This window comes from Ziziphus jujuba, chromosome 3 (genome assembly GCF_031755915.1).
Source record: "Ziziphus jujuba cultivar Dongzao chromosome 3, ASM3175591v1".
Lineage (NCBI taxonomy): Eukaryota > Viridiplantae > Streptophyta > Magnoliopsida > Rosales > Rhamnaceae > Ziziphus > Ziziphus jujuba.
In genome coordinates, this window is record NC_083381.1 from 16,524,963 (window position 1) to 16,549,647 (window position 24,685).

Here is a 24,685-nt window from a genome sequence, read left to right on the forward strand (position 1 = left end):
AAATATTATCAAAAGAAAGGTAATTGGCAAGCCACAAGAGAAGAATATCTTTAATGTAACTGTCCTACGGTACATCTTATTTACATTCATTTATGGGATTTACATATGTGAGTAGGGCTCACTGCAGGATTGATACACTGAATTTATTTTCCACAAGCAGCCACCAGACATCCAAACTTGTTTGTCATGAAAATTCAAGTGTGTCCTGCAAGCATATTAGCCACAATTTGTTACAAACTCTGGGAGAATAGCAAAAAGAATTTCAAAGAAACCTATAGCAAAAAAGGATTTATGAGAAACCTGCTACTAACTCAGAGTAATTGATTAACAATGTTACCTTCCATGGCCATTCAATATTCCTCTTTTTTCAACCATACAGAAGTGGGTACCACCATATTTGACAAAATCCTATTCCAATTTGGTTTTCACTCAAAGCCATGGAATTGAGTCAAACAATATTGATTAATTTCTTAATTTGTGATAGTGGAGCTCTTATGTTTTTGAGCTTTGCATATTTTGTTTAGAGCTAGAAAATCCAAAAGAAAACCAACTATGGATATAGACCATCACAATTTTTGCCACATCGGAAATGAGACAATTTTTTACCATCCCAACCATAAGCATACTTCCAGGAAAAATAATATTTGCGAAAAAGAACCATGGGAAATGTTTTTTTCTTTTTTATTTTTTAGCTAAACTTCTTACACAAATGCAACGATCAGAATTATGTGGCCACTTACATGATAAGAAAAAGCGCACTGCTTGTGAGGAGCTCCATTATTAAGTACCAATTACTTATTTTGGTCAATTATTTTTTGATTTTTTTTCAAAGATAAAGTACTTTTAACTAGTCGTATAAAAGTTGAAAATTTTATTATTATCAGTCCATGTTCACCAATAATTTCTACCAAAATAATTACCGTACGATAGGCTATTTTCTTATATACCAATACAAACAAAAATGATTTTTCAATTAAATTTCTAGATTTGAACAATTGAATTCTTGTTTTCAAAAAAAAAAAAAATAATAATAATAATAAACATATACTTCAAAGTTATATTCCAAACATTAAACAAATATATTGTCCCCTAAAGAACTGAACTCTTAACTTCGAATCTCATTAAGAATTTAACTACATCAACAAAAGAAGAAAATAATAATAATAAAAATAAAAATAAAAGTAGTTTGCCAATGATATGATATTCTAGAGGGTTTACCAATCACCACATGTTACTCCATTGAGTGGCAATCAGCTCTCAGTTTCAGCTTCTTCAATTCATCGTCAATCAATTGGGATGTCTCAGTTTCTAACTTTTTTCCTTCACTATCGATGTGGGTCTTGTCCATTTGCACCATCATCTTTGCTTCAACCGTCATACGTAATAACTTTTCACTTATAACGAGGAGTTGATCTGTCAAATTTGATTGCTCTTTCACCAGGATTTCTAGCTTTTCCAATAATTCATCATTAATTCTTATAGGCATCTCCTTGCCTTCCTTCTTAACATCTGCCATGGAAATCTTCGGAGAGATGATCTATTTTTATTTTTTATTTTTTATTTTTTTATTTTTTGAGTGGAAGAGATCTACTGTAATTCCTCTATGTTGTGAGTTTAAATATAATTTATCGAGATAAAATTGATAATATATTCTAGTAAAAGTAATATTTACTAACGATATGTAAAATATTTTAAAATATATTGCTATTGATTCGAATTTGTAGTGCTATCGTATATATCCATATCTGTTAAAGATTTGTAGCTGTCGTACGATTCTTATCTTATCTTTTTACCTTTTATAATGTCTATTTTTTGCAAGAAATTTCATTCCTTTTTATCACTACAGAATAATAATAATAATAATAATAATAAAAAGTTATGACTATTTCTTAGACATAATTCATATCTAAATAATAATTAAAAAAACCATGATCAATTGGATTTATTTGTTTTGTAATTAACTTTGAACATGTAACATTACTTTTCAAAAACTTTTGGATTATAAGGGAGAGTTTAAATCTTTCAATTTACTGTTTGGAGGTGCTGTTGTAATAATCAATTATGAACTCTTAGTAGTACTTTCTTTTTGATAAGGAGCTGTACCTTAAAAGTACATGATTGAACAAAATTGATACGGCTACTCAATTTATAGCCACAGCAAATTTATCACGTTTTTGGATTCTCTTCCTGTTTTCACCAATAATATCAAATTATTTTTCGTAGCCTCGAAATAGCCTTTCAGGTTTTGGCATTGTTCTGCTTTCAAAAAGCAGAGACCTATTTTGTAGCTCTAAATTCAAATCAAGGAAAGAGATGAACTGAATTCAAGGAAAAAAAAGAAATTACTCAAGCTTTGTAGCCCAGCTACTGAATGATAAAAGAAAAATGTTGCGAAAAACAGAAGATTTGAAAAAAAAAAAAAAAAAGAAAAAAGAAAAAAGGGCAAAAAGACCTTTACAGATTTGACATGGTAGCATAAACTTATAATTTCATAACAGCCAAACTTGAAACTTAAACCACCACCTTAAACCAAGAAACCCAACACCCTCTCTTATTACATATGAAGTAAATAATGAAAAATTATAAAAACAAATATTAGATCAAATTTTAAATACAAGGTAAGCTTTCACTCTTATGTTTCTTCTTTTATTCAAAGAGTTTTCCTGCAGTGGAGAATGAAAGGGCCAGTAGACTTGAAACTGGAGGGTTGAAGTCGAAAGTCAGGAAGAGTTTATTTCCAAATTTTAACAGATTTGTCATAACTAGCCGAGGCAACCATCCCTGTCCTTGGTGACTGTGCTAATGCTGATATAACACACTCATGAGCTGCAATTGTCATACGTTTATTCTCAGTCAAGTTCCACAGCTCCAATGTCTGCAATCATTTGATGCCAAAATACAATAAGCACAGCATCAGTATGCTACTACAAACATAAAAGTCGGAAACAATTCACTCTGAAGAATTTATACAACTGAATGTTTTTCTGATACAGCTAGGAAGGAATGAAATTGATCTTTCCATAATACTTTCAAGTCTAAAGCATTATTATATGGAGACCACATGTTAAATTCAATAAAAAGAAACATATGTATAACTTCAAAGTTTTAGGTGTTAGGGCAACATCAATACATCAATGTTTAGATGGAGCTTTTAAGTTTTTAGGTTAAAAATATATAGGTATTTTAATGTGCAGGATTAGAAATGTAAAGTACAACAATTTTTTTGAAGAAAATTAAACAACAAAAAATTATGTCAGAAGTCTACATTTCTAAGAACTCTTAAGAATCTCCAGAGGTTTTTGTTGGGTTTTAAAAGGTTGCAATGTCATATGCTTTCTTTTATCAAAAGTCTTAGTCATAGCATGAAAGGGCAGCTCTAATACACCCATATGATGTGTTTTGTAGGACTTGAAGACTGAGAACTGACAATGAAATACCAATCATTCAGAGGGTGAGGCAGTGAAAATGTGTGCTTTCTGATTATTTGTGCACTGTTAATGGATTACAGTGCACTACGAGAGAAACAACTCTTACTTTCTTACAATCCTTTGCAATACAACTCTTCCCCTCCTCAGACCCTAAATCTAAATGTAATTTCCACTCACCCCTCAAATGACTCTTAAAATAACCCTTGGAAATCCTAAAATTGCTGGTCCACAACTTTCAGCATGCACAATACCATGCTTTTCTTAACTTATAATCATGAAAATCCAATATTTTCGTCATATTTGACTTACACACTACCAAATTCCATAGCTTATTTTTTTAATGACATCATGCATTTAAACCACCACCTAAGCACACATGGGCTGGTTTCCTAATCTATCATATCTCACTTATAGAAATCCCAAGTAGGATGTTCCATTTTTTTTTATGCATGTATTTAGGCAGAATTTGGTTCCTTGGAATGTAGTTGCTACATGAAAAAAGGGTCCCAAAATGTCTTCTGGACTTACAAAGATTTACATCCTGGGTAACTTCACACCGAGTGTAGTAAGAGTAGAAGCAAAGATTTACATCCTGGATACCATCGTTAAGATGCAACATAATATTTCTATTGCAAAATATTAATACTGCGATAGTTTTCTAACATCACATTTAAGAGACGTTGAAATGCATCCTAATAAAGACAAACCACTCTATGAATGCTTACTGGCCTTTCTTTTCCTAATTCACATGACTGGTAGATCCTCAATAATAGCTATAGAGCTATACCTCAAGATACTTGAGGTATAGCTGGCACAGCAAAACATGAGTGACATTGAATGTAATAAATTGATTTACCACCATTATGAAGAAAAATGTCACCTGGTATCCTCCAATGACCAGAAGAGTTGAGTAGCCAGGATGGAAAACACAAGAATGGAACATGTTTCCACTGGAACTGTTCTCATGAATGCACTCTCCAGAGGCTAATGACCACACTCTGACAGAATCTTGACTCGCAGATGCCAAAAGATCTCCATTTGTATCCCAACAAACAGAGTGTATCTCTGTGGAGTGACCCTGAAATCAAAAGATTTTGCCATCTGATTATAGAGTAACAGCAGATGAAAATGCGCAACACTTACAGGAAATCATATAGAAAATAAGAAATGTTTAGATCTATAGGGACATTAACATGAATTACACACACCTGAAATGCATGTGTCCGTCTGTCCTTCTCAACATCAAAGACAGACAAAATATTCCCAGCCGCTGCGGCCATTAATTGACCAATTCTTGGCTGAAATCTTACCTGTGCTGAAGCACCCTGTTACATCAAAAAATAAAAAAATACATAACCATAGAAGCTTGAAAAACTTAGAAAATGGAAACCAAGAAGAGTTTTAATACTAGCCTTGGAAACACGAGTGCAATTAAGCTGACTGATCCTCCAAAAGCGGATCTCATTGTTGGCATCACAAGAGCAGAAAAGGTCCATCTCCATGGGGTGAAAATCAAGTGACATCACCTGTGAGGTATGCCCAGCATACACCTGTGAGCCAAAGCTTGGCTGCAATAACAGACTAAAACAGTTCAGATACACATAAGAAGTTTCAAAAAGGAAAGAGAGATCAACCTATAACAAGATCACGATATATGTTAACCTACCTCTACATTGACTACTAATCAAAAAGCAGATTGTGTATGTTTGAAAGTAGTAACATTTACAAGCCTGATGCTTATGGCATTGAGATTGTCAAGCACAAAATAAAGGGTATAATGGTGTTCACAATTCGTTATGAACTCAAAATATGTGGAAGTGGATGATAAAAACATAAAATGGGCAGAAGTCATTGGAAACAAATATGTTCCTTTGTAAAGTAACAAAGAATGAAGACAGTTTACTAGTAAATATTTCAATTCCATAATGTGTAAGGTACAGACCAATGTGGACGAAGCAGGAATGTATTGTTAATATACATATTAGTTTGTTCATATCCTCAATTTTGCTCCATGTGACTGCCCTTGGGCACATGTACAGTACAAAACAAGATATTGATTACAAACATTTTAAAATTAATTTCCTGACCATATCCTCATAAATCTGTCTTCAAGGATCTAAAAATCTACATAGTCAAAAAGGATTTTCATTCATGAAAGCTCAACTAATAGTTGGAAAGATTGAAAAATGACGATTCTATTTATCTGGAAATTAGGCCAGCCTCCAGGAACAAGCATAATATACTTAAATAAAGGAACAAAAATGGTGAAATCAAATATTAAAAAATGAAAGCATCTAAGGGTTGTGAACAAAACTGGAAGAACAGCTATAAGTTGTTTACTTGTGACTGCTGAGACAGTTGCAACAAATACATCTATCTCACTATCATATGCAGAAAGAGACAGAAGCAAAAAATTTACCTTGGCAGCATCCCAAAGTCGCAATGTTGCATCAAATGAAGATGTTGCCAGCTGTGTTGAATTTGGTCTAAACCGAACATCTGTTATTATCTGAGTGTGGTCCTCCGAAAGGCTCTCAGTTTGCAATGTCTCCATGTTCCAAAGAACAACCTACTAACATAGGTAAGAAGGGTAAGAATCTGCATCATTACCTTTTCTTATTTACTTCAATTTTGAGAATCTTAATTAATTATCTCTCATAATTGTTTACCAAGTGATTTATAGGTAAGCCTGAGAACCTAAACTAAAACATATGCATAGGAATGATTTTGCAAAATTATATACGCATAGATATGGTACTTGATTGCTATCGCCCAGCTTTTTAAAAAAACAAGAAATGAAACTTTTGAGATAATAACCACAAAACCAAAAAGAAATTTGTTCAAGAAAAAATACAACCCCATAAACATTGGTCAAATGCCATTATGTAAAAACAAAATATTTGTTCAGCAATAAACTAATAAATTGCTCTATTGTGTCCAACTTTGTTGTCCGTGGGAACTGTTATACATACACAAAATTCTAACATAATGATATCATATAATAGCAACATGCTTTAAAATATTTCTATTATTTTTTAGGAGTTAGCAACTTTATTTTCAAACAAATAATTGGCTACTTAATGTAAATGAACTAGAAACAGAAATCAATAACTAAAACCAGAAATGAAGATAAAACAGATTTTACTAACTCAGAAGATGATAATTTTATGGCCAATAAAGTGATGTTTTAATTAATAAGTGAAAAAACACACCTGGGTCGCAAAGTTACAGATGGGCACAAATGCAAAAACACTTACAGGGCACATAAGTCTAATTAGGATGGTCCATAAGACAGGAAGTAGATATATGCAGCCGTGCAAATATGAAAGAAGTTCTTCCAATTCATTAAACCATTATACTTATATTTAAAATGAAAGCCAGACAGATATTAAGATTTTAGTACAAGTTAGTAGCAGTAGAAGATATGGAATTAAAAAATTCAATAACATTTAAACATAAATTAGAAAAACTTGGTATGCTGAATGCATGGGGTTTATTCTCTGCATGATACGAAAAATTATACCTTCTTATCATGTCCAGCACTGGCCAACAACTTCCCATCTGAAGAGAAATGGCAGCAGACAACCTTACTATTACTTTTGCGTATTGAACCAACTTCATTGAAGGAAAAACCTGCGACAGAGATAACACTGTCACTCTGCAGTTTATCCATTCACTTCAATAAGGAAGTTTATAAATTACCCTTTGCCGCTTCAGCTGCATGTTCTGGGTTCCGTTTCAATGAACCAAACAAATCCCTTCCATCTCCATCATCATGTGATAAAAAAGATTCCACATTGTCTTCTAAGGAGCCAACATCACCAAACTGTTCTATATCGTCCTGAAATTAGAAATTAATCATAAACAGGCATTTGAAAATGGTTAAGTATTTTTTAAGTTGACGAAGACCATCATAATATACTCTCTTGCTTGCAAATTACACATGAAACATTTTTTACTGGTGAAAGAACTAGCACAATAAGAACAAAAATAATAGTCAAATGTCAAGGGCCATTAAATTTGGAAAATCATGCATCTGTTGTTTATGAAAATTTTTCAAGTGCTCAAAACAAAAGAGCATTTGATCCAAAATCTTTCTTTTGCATGAAACTAATGACATATTGTTTCAAATCCAACACCTAAGATATGATATATACTTTTTAAGTCTCAATGTTTAACCTTGCAAGCAACTTGCAAAGATGAGCAGTTAGCACTTAAAATTCACCATCCAGCTAGCATGCAGTTTTGAAACTTCCGTAAGTTTTCATACCAGTTGATTTGTTGACAATGCAAGACCACCTGTTCCATCTGCACCATACATCATCAAACCTTTTGACATGCTACTAACATTCTGGATATTACTTCCCATTCCTCCTACATCACCAGGGGTATGAATCGATGGAGTAGATGGTTGAGAGTTAGGTGAAGGACCAACTGTATTTCCAGTACCAGTGCTGTTAGCAGGTCCAGAAGATGAAGGTCCTTTCCTTTTTCGATTAGTCTGTTATATGGTAACTATAGTCATTAATTCCAAAAAATGACCAATACACCATCATGAATCAATATACTACTACTTCATGGAGTTCCACAAGCAAGTGCAATGTAAAGTAATTTTCACACTATGACCATGAATATGCTCCATGAAATTTCTAGTTTTCACGAGTAAAAGAAAAGAGAAAGATCTGATATTATCTCAAACAGACGTAAGAACAACCTGTTGTACTTGCTGGGGCTGCAAAGGGTCCTGTTGTTGCTGAGAAGAAGATTGTTGCATTTGTGGCGTGTTCATCTGCTTAAAGCACATAAAACTAAGAAAACTTACTACTATAACTTTTTGAAAACAAAATAGAGTGATTAAGATGTTAGGAAGTGAAAGAACAATCTTTCTATACCAAACTAACACAGTGGACAGGGAAGACTCCCCTCATTTTTAGGCTCACCCAATAATGGGATGCATAAATTGGGCATTCTATGCAGCATATAAATTAACAAAAAAAGGGGGCTAAACTAGGATTTGAACAAAAGAATGGACAAATAAACTAGGTTCTATCTAAGTTACCATCAACACAAAGGCTCATGATATTAGGATGTGGGCCTAACTATGTCTAGTGATATAACAGAATAGAGTCAATAGACAATTAACAATGCTCACAATAAAAAATAAAAAAAAGACAAAAAGAAAGAATAAACATTTCATATATATATATATATATATATGGACAAACAGAATGCAACTTTAGAGCCAGCTTTGTGCTATATATATGGACAAACAAGACCAATATAAAACATAATATACAAATTACTAATATAGGAACACTCTAACAAAAAATTGATAAAAGACAGCTGTTTAGGAGTGCAACCCATGTCAAGGTATCTAAGAGATTGTAGGAAGAAGGGACAATCTGCTAACAGGTGTGGGACTGAGATGTTACCTTTGATGAAGTCGACTGCATCGGAGAACCTATAGATCCATCATTTGCAACTGGTTGGCCATCTTTAGAATTTGGAGTTCCCCTAGCCAACCCCCTAAACCTTTGAGGATCCATATCACCATAGATAGTCGAACTAGAAAGATTGCCTTGTGCTTGGACTTGTGACAACAGTTGCTGTTGCTGTTGTTGTGGCAGGAGCTGAAACTGACTTGGGTTTTGTAAGAATGGCTTTTGAACTTGTGGACCTAAACCTGGCCGAAATTGGTCAATGCCCTGGAACCAGCATACGGATCAGTTAATAAGTAGGGACTGGGAAGACATACTACATCAATTGCTAGGAGATATGCGGTGCATATTAAACGTACAGTTAAGGGCCACCCCTTTAAAGGAAGACCACTGACTCCTGGGTTCAATCCTGTTAAAGAGAAAGTAAAATAATATTTTATAAAATATTTGAAGCATGCCTTAACAAATCATAGAAACATAACCGCTAAGGAAACCCAGTATACATGTCCTGGATAAGTCCTATTCAAAAGATACCATTGCTCAGAATATTTTGAAAGAAATGTAGTTGATTGATTGTTCAAGACTTGCAACAAGTCTATCTGGAAGATCCCCATTGCATATAAATTGTTTAGGCACAATGCAAAATAACAAGCCAAGCAAGAAGTCCACAGGTGTTCTATGTGATTAATGAGGTATCAAGCAAAAGAATTTGTTGGATTGCTAGCCAGGAACTCATCTGGCAGCAAATGAATGTTGTTTGAGCAACAATGTTTTCCTGTCCTAACTCAGGATGTAACAAGACTATTTTAGTCTAGTCCAATGGTTAGATCCTTCAAGTCAGTTGTGCCAAACACCCTTTACTTGAATTTTAATACCTTCTAAGTAATCAGATAACATACCTGCATTCCCTATGCCAGGTTTTGACTGCATCATGCTCTGCCCATAGAGTGATGAAGGATCCATAGGCAAAGATCTCTGAGCAGTGCTCATCTCACTTTTGATTTCCTATACACAAAATAATCAATACATTAACCAAAGTACAAAAGATAAGGAATAAAACAGAATATCAGAAACAGCAACTTTTTCTTAGCACTGACAGGGTTCTGTTGATTTCGGGCCTGAATTTGTTGGAATGCTGCATTTACACTACCAGTGTTTCCTTGGACCAACTGACTGCGACAGGTAGGTAAGCTAAAGAGTTTACAACTCAAATATCGAAATATCAGGGAAAAAAAAGTCACTCAATAATATCTACAGCTAATTTACCCAGGATGGTTTGCTGATTGTCGAAGGGCCATCCTAGCATCAATGAGGGGTTGGGATGTATCTGAGTCCATTTGATTAGGGTGTTTCATACGTTCCTCGTACATTTTAGCTGCCAATGCAGTAGCAGTAGATTGCCCAAGCATTCCTTCAGATCCAATAGAATTTAGCTGACCACCAAGGGGAGGATGATTAGGATCCCTTCGTTGCAACTGAGCTTGACGCATAAGTTGAAACTGCTGCATTTGCAGCTGATGTTGCTCTTTTGCTTTGATTTGTTGTGCCTTCACACCAATACCAGATATGTAGAAAAGGAGCGGAACAGAGAGGGAAAAATATAAAGTCAATCAGCTAAGTAGATTAACTAAGCCAAGTGATCACCTCTATACAGATGAGATTTAGAAAAACACCTCTATGTATGCTGCAGCAGCCTCAGAATGTTTATCATTTGTTCTCGCAATAAAGATGTCCCAAAAGACAGACCACCATTCAAAAAGAAACCCCCCGGGAGCATCGATGGCTGCACACATCAATTAGTAATTACATGCACCCCTAATATTTATCATATTTTCCTTCAAACAGTGAAAATGCAATACAAAAACTGTTAAATCAATTAACCAATGTGATGAATACATCGATCCTTAATTAAGCTGGAAATACAAAACATATTCAAAATAAAAGTCAAAAGCAAAAAACCCAAGTAGAGATCATGAAATTGTTATTGAGTTGATCCATATTAATATAAATTTGAGAGCATTTCTAAAACTAAAAACATTGTTGGTCACCTAAGCAATTACAAGCTGAATTAAAACTAAAAATATAAAACGTTTAACAATAATCTATATTACCTACTGGATCCGGGGCAACTTTTCCTTCAGTCATGAATGACTTTGCGGTTGCATGCAATTTTTTCTTCACCAAATAATCATAAATGTACACATCAAGCCTATCAACATTGAAGAAGTAAATCAAATATAATGAAACTCAATACACACAAGGAACAAAAAAGATCATGTAAAGCATATAACAACAAAGAAAAAAAGTGATATTATTTACATCTTATCTGCTTCCCAATTGCTCAACGCCATTATTCCAGGTCAAAGAAAACCAATCCGAACTGCCCAAAAAAAAAAAAAAAAACACCAAAAAATCCAAATTCAATTCCCAAATCACAAAACTTGATTACAAATTAAGTTACCAAAACTGTCTTACTTTAATCAAAACTACAACAAAATCAAAACCAATTAGTGAACTTTATTATTATTTTTTTTCTATGAAAGAAAAAAAAAAAAAAAAAAAAAAAAACTGCTCTCTGTAATTGAATTGAACGTACATTGAGAGGAATTAACCTTCAGAGCCAATAAACAGACGGATCAAGCCCTAAATCAACGACGATCTTTGTTGATCAAGAATTCAATTTCTTTTTTTTCTCAATTTTAACAAACATCCCAGAGCACACAATTAAAACATCCAAAAACAAAATCAAAATCGTAATTTGGAAATTTTATCGAGAAATGGATAATGAATAAAAATCTTTACCTATTGCATCGAAATCAAGAAAGAGGGGCTTTAGGGTTCTTGATCAGAAGGCCATCGAGTTTGAACACTTGGACGGTTTAACGGGGTTGAGACTCTCTCTCTCTCTCTCTCTCTCTCTCAAGAGTAGAGGATTCGAACAATAACCGAAGCTCAGCTTGTAAGCCAGCTCCGAAGCTGAGGTTGGGAAGCCCAAGCCTCAGTGGCTTGCGTGTATATATATATATATATATATGTTTTTTTTTTTTTTTTAGAAATATTTGCTTCTCCAAATATTTTTGTATCACCAAAATAGAAAAAAGAAGAAGAAGGCATTTATTATTATTTTTTTAAGATTTATGATAACAAGCTTATTTACAAATCAAATAATGTTAAGGTATCTTTTATTAAAATAAAATAACTTTAGATTCTTTGTTGTTACTTTTTTATAGCAAAAAAGAAATCTTCTTTTAAAGAAAGCAAATAAATTTTTTTTTTTTTGAATTAATGCGACTATTCTACTTTTTTTTTTTAAATCTTTTTTACCTAAAAGATTTTATCACTAAACTTTCAATGTTGGATTGAATAATTTTCCATATATGGACAATTATTTAGCGATTGAGAAATTAATAGTAAATAAATATAGATTCTCATGTCATTTGTTACATTTGTTGGTAAATAGAGTATACAACTACATAGGAGAATATTCTAGTGAACGTTAACACAATCTTACACATCTATCTCAGATCAATCTTTATCTTATATTAATCTGGATAGCAGCACATGTTCAAATCCAATTTAAAATTAATATATATATATATATATATATATAGTCAGTTTCAAGATACGTCCATTTTATTTTTGTATTTATGAAAATTTTCATTCTAGCGAATATATATAATACACATAATGAAGTTTATTGATTTTTTTTTTTCTTCCTAATGCAGCTTCTATGATATAGATGAACTTATAAGCTATATTAATTTTCGACATCCAGGCCCATCCAAATTGAGGGTAGACTTTGACTTAGTATTAATGTGGATATTGTTTGGATAAGTAATCAATTTAAAGTAGTTGGAAATGCCCGTGAAACTTGGATACTTTTGATTCGGCAAAGCTGGCGCATATAAAGCCTGGATATAAAATTTCCTCATACTCTTCATATATATATATATATATATATAGACTTTTGATTGATTCGAAAAGTGAAATATTTTGGCATTGCTGTGTAAACCAAATGAAAAATGAAATGAAATACTTTTAAGATCAAGATTTCCATATATACTAATTAAATTCGATCAAATTAATTTTCCAAATTTTAAAAAATAAATATTTTTATATTTATTGTAATATTGCGTTCAGAGAATACTGGAATATGCGCTGCTGTTAAGATCTGCTAGTTTACAACATGAGATCTACAAAATACATTGTGTGCGCACTCTAGTGCGATCATATTCCGGTGAGTACTATGAACCCAACAGTGGACAGATGCAGATTATAAATAATTTCTGGTCCAATGTAAATAGGAGGCCACTAAAATGGAAGTGCTAGTTCATAAAAATGATGTATATTGTTGAAAGGAAGTCTAATCTAATTTAGGATGGCAATCGGATCGGATTTATCTGGATTTGGAAAAATCTGATCCAACTCGATTTGATTATAACCAGCTCCAGTTTCTTTGTCACTAAAATTTTCCTTTTTTATTTATTTTTGCCGCCGAAGTCAACAGCCGAATTGTTAAATGTCATACTTCTTTATGTTTAAATTCGAATCTATAACATGACTGCAATGTCAATATTTATCAACAAAAAAAAAAAAAAAAAAAAAAAATTATCCTTTTTTTTTTTTTTTTTAATATCTTTATCCGATCCAACCCCCAACCCGATTTATTGTATGTTAAAAAATCCAAAAAAATATTTATTTTATCTTGTTCCCAACACATTCGGGTAAAGTGAACCTGAATCCAATCTGGCAGGAAACACGAATCAGGCATAAAAGAATTATAAAAACTGTATGCGACCCAAAACAATGTAATCCACACCAAATTGACATTCTTAAATGTAAAAATTGGTGAAAATATTAAAATATGGATATGGCTTTGTTCAATCACGATTGTTCAACCATTTTCTTATTTTGGCATTTGAAACAACAGCGCTCTAGAAAAGTGATGATACACCTGCCGATATATAAATTGGAGTTTTGAGAATGTGAAATTGAGAGGGATTCTTTGCAAAATTGTTCAGATGGTTGGATGGCTAGAAAGTTACGTATAACATGTTGAAAGCAACATATGCAATTTTGAGAGAGTATGTATATTAGGTACACCCCAAAACCAAAAAAGTACCTAAATTTGTTTTTCAATTGCTTAGTTTATTCTTATTCTACTCTTATTTCTACTGTTAGATGAGATGTCAGTGCCATATAACTGGTTGAACATGAATTAATTAATGAGAATAGAAAAATTTGATTGAAGATCCTAACAAATTTGTTGATTAAAACAATATTACATTATTCATATTATACATACTCAAGAAACATTGTTAAACTGCCTCACATAAAGGGAAAAGAAAAAGAAAATAATAATAATAATGATAGATATTGAAAATTGATGAGCCCTATTCATATCTTTAAATTATTCTCTTTTTATACCACCCTGCGAGGTATGACCTACCAGGCAACTTAATTTCACCGCCCATGCTACATAGATATATACGTATAAATATATATATATATCAATATATATATTTGATGTTGTATTTTTGACCAAAGACTGTCACGTCTATACATGCATGTGCTTCTATGAGTGGTCACATTAACATAGACTCGAACCCATCGGATCTATCTGTATGTGAAGTTTATTGTATGTTAATATTTCTCGTTTTTGCTTGATAAAAGATGGTTTTAATCTGGAGGCACACAAATCAAGACCAGAGTTAATCTTAGAGAGAGGTATTGGTCATGAATTGATCCTTCTTTCTTTTTCCCTTTTTTTTTTTTAATAATTAAATCATGAATTGTTCTTGTTGAAACTAGCTTTCAACGGCTTACTGCTAAGAATGGACCAACTGTTGAATCTTGGATGAAAATTTCTTTCACCTATTTCTCTCGGTAATCTATTATTAACAACTTTTTTCCAATTTTTTTTCACTGTAAAGGAATATGATATTCTATATTTACAACTTGGCTTAAACAAAAGAAATAAACAAACATCAAATTATTCATATATATTCACGATATGTTTCCTATGGTAACTGAATTATTTTGCTGTATCCAGACTAATACCAATCCAACCCATTTCATGAATAAAATGTGACCAATTAACCAACCAACAAAACTACTTGATACAAATACCATCATGATGCACAAATATATGGTTTTTTTTTTTTTCCTTAGCAAGACATTATATGTTGACATTACAAATCGTAACGTGACATCTAAATTAAATTAATGATCATTAACCCTAAAAAAATCTTTTTTTTTGGTGAATAGAACCTCGCATAAAGCACAAAAGAGCCCCAGGTAGGGGATTACAAACTGCCATTCTTGCCCAGAAATCAAGAGCACACAAGTTTAAAATATCTCTAGGCAAGACATCCACATTACAACTAAAATAAAAAAACAAAAGTACCATATAAGGCTTCCTTTGCTAAAGAGTCAGCTACACCATTGGAAGATCTAGCATTCCATTTTATAGGCCACTTGAAGTTTTGGAATCTCGCCCGTATCTCTAACATCTCAGAATAGGTAAACCAGCTGATTGGTCGGCTATTTCTTTTACCACCATGGCAGCATCAGAGGACCACTCAATGAGGTTCCATCTTTTGTCATCTGAATAACCTAAATCTAATTAGGAATATGTACATACTTCAATAATAGTTCAGAAGTAATCAAATCTTATATATATATATATATATTATATGTATATTTTCATTTTGGTAAGTGTATATATATATTATTAGTAATTCTCTCATATGAAATGCTGAATAAAAATTTATACAAGATTTAGTCCTTGTTTGCTAATTAAATATTCTAGATTCATTAAGTAATAGAGTGTTTTTTTATTACCCTTCTACTGTAAAAGGATAAACTTTGAACAAATTTTTGTTCAGAATTTTTCACATATAGATATATATTAAAATTAATTCCGCGTTTCTCCCAAAAAAAAAAAAAAAAAAAAAAAAGGAAATTAAAGAGAGCTTCCGCGTTGAGTAGTACCATAACTACGAGACGATATGAAGGAGAGAGGTGTTGTTGGCCGGACATTGTTTGGTTGATCCATTAATGGCATCAGAAAATAGTCATTAAATGAAAATCACTTTTTGGCGGGAAAAAGATAGAAAAAAATTATACACTTTTCAGCTTGATCAGCTCGGAACTTAGCAACCTCAAGACTCAGATCCCACACTAGCTCTTTATAAACAAAAGGATAAATGATAAAATTATATACATTATACAAAAGGGCAAAAAAAAAAAAAAAAAAAAAAAAAAAAACTCCACGCAGCAAAAGTCAAAACCCTCTAAATGTACATATAATGCAACAGAAAAGTAGGGGTAGGACAGTTGGACAAAATAAATGAATCTACCAATGACAGATAAGCCTCATTTACTTCATGCAAGCGTAACAGTTCGGTGACTTTGAACCTCCATTTCCAATCCCATTATAGCCTCTCTCTATATGTATATATACTACACTCTACTCTTCACTCTTCACTCTTCACTTGTCTATCATCTCTTTCAACCTCCCTTCTTAATTTTGCTTTTCTTCTTCATCTAGCTGCTTCTTCATATCTGTATACATACATATATATATATATATATATATATCTCTTTGTTTTTAAGCAAGACTAATTTGTAGAACATGAGAGTTTATTCTGGTCGTGTTGTGGTCACTTTCTTCTGTGTTCTACTTGTGAGTGGTTTGGTTGTTGCTGATCATCACAATGGTGGAAAGGTTGATAAGGAAGATAAGCACTTGTTTCCACGTCCACATTTCTATAAAGGTGCAGGTCTAGGGCATGGAATATACAGGAAAGGTTTCAGGCATGGAAGGTTTGGTGGAGGTGGGCTTGGTGGTGGTGGTGGATTGGGTGGTGGAGGTGGTCTAGGTGGCGGTGGCGGGCTTGGTGGCGGAGGTGGGTTAGGTGCTGGTGCCGGGCTTGGTGGTGGAGGTGGGTTAGGTGGGGGTGGTGGGCTTGGTGGTGGAGGTGGGCTAGGTGGTGGTGCCGGGCTTGGTGGTGGAGGTGGGTTAGGTGGGGGTGGTGGGCTTGGTGGTGGTGGCGGATTAGGAGGGGGAGGTGGGCTTGGTCATGGTGGTGGGTTAGGAGGGGGAGGTGGACTTGGACATGGTGGTGGATTAGGAGGAGGAGGAGGGCTTGGTCATGGTGGTGGGTTAGGTGGAGGAGGAGGGCTTGGTCATGGTGGAGGGCTAGGAGGAGGAGGTGGGCTTGGTGGAGGTGGAGGTCTAGGTGGTGGAGGAGGACTAGGCGGTGGAGGTGGTGCCGGAGCCGGTGGTGGAGGAGGACTTGGCGGTGGAGGTGGTGCCGGAGCCGGTGGTGGAGGAGGACTTGGCGGTGGCGGTGGAGCCGGTGCTGGAGGTGGTGTTGGCGCTGGAGGAGGAGTTGGTGGAGGTGGTGGACTAGGAGGTGGAGGTGGAGCTGGCGGAGGTGGTGGGTTCGGCGGTGGTGGCGGAGTGGGTGGTGGTGCAGGTGGAGGCTTCGGAGGAGGTGCCGGTGCTGGCGGGGGACTCGGAGGCGGAGGCGGTGCTGGAGGTGGATTTGGGGGAGGAGGTGGTGCAGGTGGAGGAGGAGGGTTTGGTGCAGGTGGGGGATTTGGCAAAGGTTTAGGTGTCGGCGGTGGAGAAGGCGGAGGTGGCGGGTTCGGTGGAGGCAGTGGTTTTGGTGGTGGTCACTAATAAGTTGGCTTCTAGCGACCAAAACGATATATATGTATGAAGATGTTACGAGGCTAGCTATATTTTGATGTGAACTAATCAATTAATACGAGTAGTATGTCAATAAGTGCTTTGAGTTACAATCATTTTGTTTCTATTATAGCTGAAAAAAGCAAAGCAATTTCAGCGAAGTCTTTCAGATGGTGTTTATAGTTAAAATGCTATATATATAGAGTGATTAAGTACTCCTCTCTTAGTATTAGGGTAACTTCTATATGCATGGTCTTCAAGAGAAGCATGTAAACTTTCATCGTCCCCCTATTATTATTATTCTTCTAAATAAAGTTGCTCTTCTAATTCTTCTCTCGTGTTCAATCATATTACCTCTTTATAAATTATATATATGTAATATATATAAATATTAATCTATATATATATATATATATATATAAGTAATAGTTGGCCTACATTAAATGTAAAATATATATATATATACACATTAATATGATATTTTTCAAAACAATAATTAAAATATGATACTATAGATCCCTATCCTGTATATTTATATAGCTAGAGTGCTGCTTACACGAATATGTATAAAGTAATAGAATATATTTAGAAATTTTCAGAAGAAAAAGAGTAAAGAAAAAATAATACCTCATTAGGGAAACGTGCATGCTTTCTTCGTGATGGAAAAAAAGACTAGGATGTGGAAACTTGTAATATCTCTACATTATCATTAAATAAAGTAATTTCAAGATTTTGTCAAGAGTTTGACCCCCCCCAAAAAAAAAAAAAAAAAGATTTTGTCAAGAGTTTCTTTCATAATATATAGTTGATATGTGACACGTACAGCACCAATAAATAAAATATACGGTACTATCTTGAATGCTTGATAGTACAAAAATTATACTAGCATTGATTGTCCTCCAACCAACATTTTCACCTATCTAAATCTAACTTGTTAATAATCTTAACTATTCCTTTATAATAAGAACAAGAATGAAATTAATAATCTTAATTTTAGAAATTACTAATCTTAATTGAGCAAAAATCATTTAAAGAATTAAAAGCTATGGGTAGCTCAAACCAACCAATGCACATGCTGTGGGATAATATTTTGTACAAAGGGTCTGGATTTAGATCATGCAAAGGTCCCACAACCTTCATTTGTTGGCCCCCCATGTCTCTTATATATCATTCAGAATATGTTGAAATATTTATATCAACAATAATAATTTAAAGTCATTAACTTAATAGTCATTTATTTCTCTTCTTTTTTGAACAAATATAAATTAAATAGGAACGGGTACTGCTACATATATGTATACAAACATTTTGGATACAAATTGACAGTCTGTATGGATAGCAAATAAAAATATATTAAATACATAAATAAGTGATTAAATCAATATAAAATAATATTACATCAGCTGGTATTCAAAAAATTGATAAACAAATTGGTGTAGATATTGTATTATAATTAAATTTGAGTAAAAGGTAATTATCGTATATATATTAGACAGTCAAAATCTGGTGATTTATATATTATATGACTTGCACGATTTACAGTGATAAATTTAATTTTATCTATTTTTACTGTAGTTTGAAATAAAAACCTTACTCGGTGGATGATAAAAATAAAAAGGAAATCCTGAATTTATTTCCATATGGAAAATAGGACATATTTCAGAATTCTAGGTTTAATTTCTATCAATGGCTTATTCATTTGGTATCATACAAGACCAATTGAAATAGCGTAACATGTTAAAACAGTCAAATTTCATGCGAATTAAATTGCCTTGCAATAAAAGAAAATTACTTATTGGCTATTCTATCATGACGTTTACACCTACTCAAATATTGTATTTACTCAAATGTGGTTATTAATTAGAAAACTGTTTATTGTGCCTTCATTGTGTGAGGGAGCTTAAATTAAAATAATTAATATATTGTTTTAAAAAACAATTTAATGACAAAATTATTGCTCTTTTTATATGATATATAATTATCCAGAGAAAACAAATATCTTTATATTTACACAACAAGTCATTCTTTCTTAGTAGGTTTAAAACAGGGGATTTTTATGTTTGGAGAAGTATCTTGAGCTCTAAAGATGTGGTAAAGAAAGGCTCTTGTTTTAAAATTGACAATGGGTGATAAGTTGATCCCTAGATTGATCCTTGGGTCCCTGACATTTCTGGAAAAATTCCAAAAATTAAGAACGGAGCTGAAGAAGCCTTGGCTTGGAGAGTTTTTGATCTTCTTAACCCTTTGTCGCTAAGCTAGGATGATTCCAAATTGCACCAGCTTTTTGATCAAGATTCTATAGAGGCCATCAAAAGAGTGAAGATTCATTGAGCTGATAGGGAAGATAAATTGTTATGGACATGTATTAGCAACGGTGTTTTCTCAGTTAAAAGTTGCTATAGCTTACTCTCCTACAGTGAGACAAGGAATGACAAAATTTGGAAGGATATATGGACCGCCAAGATACATGAAAGACTGAAAATGTTTTTGTAGAGGTTAGCTGCAGATGTACTTCCTTTGAAAAATACCTTGTTTGAAAGAACTAGAAAGGGTGATCCTTGTTGCGCTATATGTGGGTTCAATAAGGAAACTTCTTCCCACCTTTTCATAGAATGTCCTGCGGCTAGAGCCATTGCCTTTTGCAGCAAATGGGGGCTAAAGTTAGATGCGGTTGACACTAATAACTCGCAGGATCTTGTCAGCTGGTATGTGAACCCTTCGGATCAGCTGGCAAATATGCTTGGAGGTAAAGATTTCACGACTTTACTTCTGGCCACTTTCTCTATGTGGTCTGGGAGCTTCGAAATGACAGAGTCTTTGAAAACAAAATCTCTATAACCAAGGCCGTGATAAGATGGAATTCACTTGTTGAAGAATTCAATTCAGTTGCTTTAGAAAGGAGTCATGAACATTCTGTTGTTAAAGAGACTAACTGGACACCTCCCAAAAGTGGTAGGATTTGTATTAATACTGATGCTGCTTGTATTAATGGTAAATCAACCATTGCTTTGATTGCTAGAGATGACAAAGGGAAGGTTATTCTTCTTACAGCTAAACCAATCCCTCCTTTAAGAGTTGATGTGGCTGAACTTAAGGCTATCGAATGGGCCTTAATTATAGCTGAGGAATTTGATTGGCCTTTTGTGGACTAGTTTTGTGATTCCCTTTCTGTTTTCAATCAGATTAATGCCTCTTTAGAGTTGTGTGAATGGGAAACATGGGAAATCATCTCAGCTCTCAGACGTAAATTGAAAGAGAAGAACTGGTCTATTTCTTGGACCCCAAGACAAGCCAATAAGTGTGCTGATATTGCAGCTAAGTGTGCCTTGAAGGATAACATTTTATTTTGCTCTTATGATTTTCTTTGTAATTGTCCTGCTGGTTTGGTCTCTCAAATCATCTCTGAGGAAGTTTTTTGTGTGTACTGAAGGGTAATCAGTGTTTTGCTTGGTTCCTTCCCCCCCTTTTGTGCCTAATGTAGTTTTATTTACCAAAATATATATATATATCTTTAATTGTCTGTTTGGGTGTAAACACACTTCTTTATTTTATATATATATATATATATATATCTGTATATATATTTGGAAGAAACTAATTTCTTTATTAACTTTATAGTTTTAGACTCTCACATCCCAAAATCTAATAAATTATACCATATTTCAATTAAGAAAATATAAATATATGTAATTTTATTATAGTGAACTTGCACACTTTTTATATGATGATCATTATTTTATACTACTACTAATAGATTAAACTAATAGTATCGAAAGCAATCTCATAATATGTGCAAGTTGATCATAGTGGGCATGCATGAATATATTCTCTTTGCCGTATAGTTTGATTTGAACTATTTATATTTATAGATATGTGACATTAATATGTAAGTTTTTTTTTTTTTCCTTGTTTTTACATTTAAGTTTCAAAGTTATGATGCATTTTATTTTACTTTTTATTTTATTCAATATTATTTGCATGTTGCATTAAAAACTTCAAATCTAATAAATTAACTGAATTTCTGACCTCCAAATAGGTCATGTTAGATTAAGGTTGTCCAAGAAATTCTTGTAACCTAACGGGGTTGGAATAAAAAAGAGTGGAAAACCAATAAATAAATAAATCTGAATCTTAAGCGGATCAGGGCCCCAGAAGCATGGTCTATATTTATTACCATCTATTACTTTCTTATTCAGTTATTCCCAGTTGTATTTTCTTAGGTATTGGTCAGAAAAACCAAAAAAAATAAAAATAAAAATAAAAATTCCAAGTGCTTTATTTTTTTTTTCTTGATTAATATAATCTTTTATTATTATTATTTTTTCAAAAGTGCATTTTTTCCCCTCCCAATTTCATCTTAACAATCAATTTCATATATTCCAAGCGAGGCTCGCTTCCGAATTACTATAGGGCCCCAACCTTGTGTGTTCAGGCCCACTCTGAATCAGCCCAATAATGAGCCGACTCATTTCACTATGATTCTTGTTTTTGTTTTTTGTTTTATTTTTTATTTTTTAAGAAATACCAAAGATTATTTAACTTTATTTACAAAAAAATATAAAAACAAAATAATGTGGACACCCATTATCTATCAAAGTGCGTAAAAGAATATTGCAAGCAAAATATGAATTTCAACATTTACATGTTTGTTTTAACATGAATATATATATATATATATTTTTTAATACCTTATTTTCTATCTTGTTAGTTTAATATACAAAATTTGATTCACTTCCTAATAATTCAATTTTTTTAGAATTGATAGTAACTTTATATGGCACTACAAAGCTTAGTTTTTCTATATGTTCCCATTGTGCTGTATGTTTTTTTTTTTAAAATGAAAAAAAGGGGTTCATGGTGAGGTCTATGCTAAAACCATATTTATCAACCTTTGTGTTCTAATTAAACACTCTAGTAATTATCTGGGCAAAGAGAATATTATACATAGAGCTTATATATATATATATATATATATATATATATATATATGTTTTATATTAAAGGTGGGGGATTAAAACTCTGAATTCAAGTTAAAAAAACGGTTATTTTGTCACTAACTGTAATATATAAAGAATAGTGTACGTTTATAAGCATCATATAAATGTCAAAAAATATTTGGTAGTACATATTAACAGAGAAAGAAAAAGAGAAACTAAAATATATTCATGGTGTCAAGTGTAAACAGAAACTTCTATTACATATATTTTCTTTGATCTATAATGGATAAGAATAAACATCATTATTTAGAATAACCATTAATGAATGGGTGCAAGCATTTCAAAACTTTGGCTTCACAACTTTTTTTTTCCAAAACAATCATGTGTTTGCCACCTCAATATTATATTGAAACTAATATTGCCATGTCATTTGAAAAAACAAAAAATTGGGAAGCCAAAAATTTGGAATCCTTAGCATTTTCCCAATTAAAATTGGGTTTTCCATTACAAAAATCTATCACTAAGGCTAAAATATAAATGTGGAAGCATGTAAATGAAGCTCGAGTGAGATGATGTAGTACATATTTCAGAATTATATTGAAACCAAAAATTAATATATATTGAGAGGTTTAATTGGAAAAAAATGAAAAATGCAAGGTCTAACTTGAAAATGAGAAAAACACAGTTCATCCTAATATTTTAAAATACTTAAAAGTATTACTGATAGGTATATCTATTTTACATAAAAATTAATAACGTAACTGAACGTTACTGAAGAGTATATACAAAGCAGAAAATAAATTCCATAAAACTTAATTAGCATATTATAACTTATAACTAATTAGTAGAAGGTATTCATCAAATCCAATATCCAATTTGTAAAAATCTAATTCAAGCCAATACAATCCAATCCAATAAAAATTGATTTGGAAGACCAATATTATATATGCTTTTAATTGCAGTCTATAGAGAATTGAATTCCGGGGTTAGAGAGTGTAGAGTTTACAACTTATCTAACTATAGCTTTGTAGTTCTTAGGAATTGACTAAAAAATTCAAAAAATAAAAAACAATTAAATTAATTACGCTTAGACGAGATTATATATATATACACAATAATATACAATTGCTGCTTCAATTATTTATACAGGGCAATCATGTTTTTATGATTATGAAATCATATACCATTTATATATGTACCTTCATGACTTTTTGAGGGTACTGTCAGGTTTTTTTGCATGTATTAGACAATAGAAGTACCAGACAAATGCAAAATTCCATGCCCTCATGAAAAATTTCTTAGATGGATACCAAACTAAAGTCGTCCTGTCACTTTTTTTCCCAGATATGCAAATATATATCTCTGTATCGTCTTTCTCTGCATGATGTACTTTAAACAGTTCAATTTTAAGCTTAAAAATAAGATTAAACCCAGCAAACCCAGGAGATTCATATTAGAACGAACTAAAAGTCTTAAAACTTGTTCTATGACGCCGTACAACCCAATTGAACAAATTCCAAAACATGAAACAAAGTCTTTGCTCTAAAAACTCTTATGTCTTACTGAACAAAATCATGCATATAAAATATATCAATTAAAAGAGTTCAATATTATTAAAAAAAGAAAAAAAAAAGGGAAAAAAGCAGATTAAAAGAGTTCAAATTCAGAAATATGTATAAATGTATAGCTTACTGTACATTCAAAGGAGACCAAAAGGAAGATACATAACAAATATATTTCCGACTCAATATATAATGAAAAATTATACCACCCAGCAATAATATACTTGTAGTGATAATCACAATGATAAATTATTAATAATATGTTTTTTTTTTTTTTTAATTTTAGTTATATATATTATTATTTTTTATTTTCTTAGTACAAGCAAGCTAGGCTAGCCAGCTGAAGTGCTTTTGCTTACTTGTTGGAATCAGGATTTGGACCACTAGGAACTTCATGAGCAGAGGCTCCAAGATGTTGATGTGTGATATTACCATTAGCAGGTTCTTTAGGATGAAATTCCATAGAAGATGATGAAGACGACGACGAATTCGCCATGGATGACTTCGAAAGCTCGGTATGAGGACGAGCAAAGAGCACCGGAACAACCAAGAGAAGCACAAGAAAAAGCAGTAGTGTTGCTTGGGATTTTGTAGTTGCTTCGAAGAATGATAATTTTGCCAT

General features: G+C 32.8%; 3 protein-coding genes across 6 annotated transcripts; 1 reads left to right on the top strand and 2 right to left on the bottom strand.

Annotated features, from left to right (window-relative positions):
- Positions 1-2,440: 2,440 nt before the first annotated feature.
- LOC107422518 (transcriptional corepressor LEUNIG_HOMOLOG) lies at positions 2,441-11,856 on the bottom strand. Of its 4 annotated transcripts, none has more exons than XM_048477666.2 (19): positions 11,669-11,856; positions 11,463-11,509; positions 11,186-11,246; positions 10,978-11,075; positions 10,540-10,649; positions 10,133-10,413; positions 9,964-10,039; positions 9,766-9,871; positions 9,226-9,275; positions 8,861-9,133; positions 8,143-8,217; positions 7,699-7,929; positions 7,131-7,269; positions 6,952-7,061; positions 5,848-5,997; positions 4,841-4,996; positions 4,637-4,753; positions 4,309-4,506; positions 2,441-2,875 (listed from the first exon to the last, which is right to left on the bottom strand). In XM_048477666.2, the coding sequence occupies exons 3-19, from the start codon at positions 11,215-11,217 to the stop codon at positions 2,732-2,734; spliced, it is 2,346 nt and encodes a 781-aa protein (XP_048333623.1). In that variant the 5' UTR covers positions 11,218-11,246; positions 11,463-11,509; positions 11,669-11,856; the 3' UTR covers positions 2,441-2,731. The 4 variants fall into 4 exon arrangements, with proteins under 4 accessions (XP_048333623.1, XP_048333622.1, XP_048333621.1 ...); XM_048477665.2 differs by having other exon boundaries at positions 11,463-11,549; XM_048477664.2 differs by lacking the exon at positions 11,463-11,509.
- Positions 11,857-16,304: 4,448 nt separating this feature from the next.
- LOC107422517 (glycine-rich protein 23) lies at positions 16,305-17,894 on the top strand. Its single transcript, XM_048476849.2, has one exon. It carries the CDS (start codon positions 16,503-16,505, stop codon positions 17,553-17,555), a length of 1,053 nt encoding a protein of 350 aa, XP_048332806.1. The 5' UTR covers positions 16,305-16,502; the 3' UTR covers positions 17,556-17,894.
- A 6,524-nt stretch (positions 17,895-24,418) lies between these two features.
- On the bottom strand, positions 24,419-24,685 carry LOC132803114 (CLAVATA3/ESR (CLE)-related protein 41-like). The gene has a single exon (XM_060815365.1). The coding sequence runs from the start codon at positions 24,683-24,685 to the stop codon at positions 24,419-24,421; it is 267 nt and encodes an 88-aa protein (XP_060671348.1).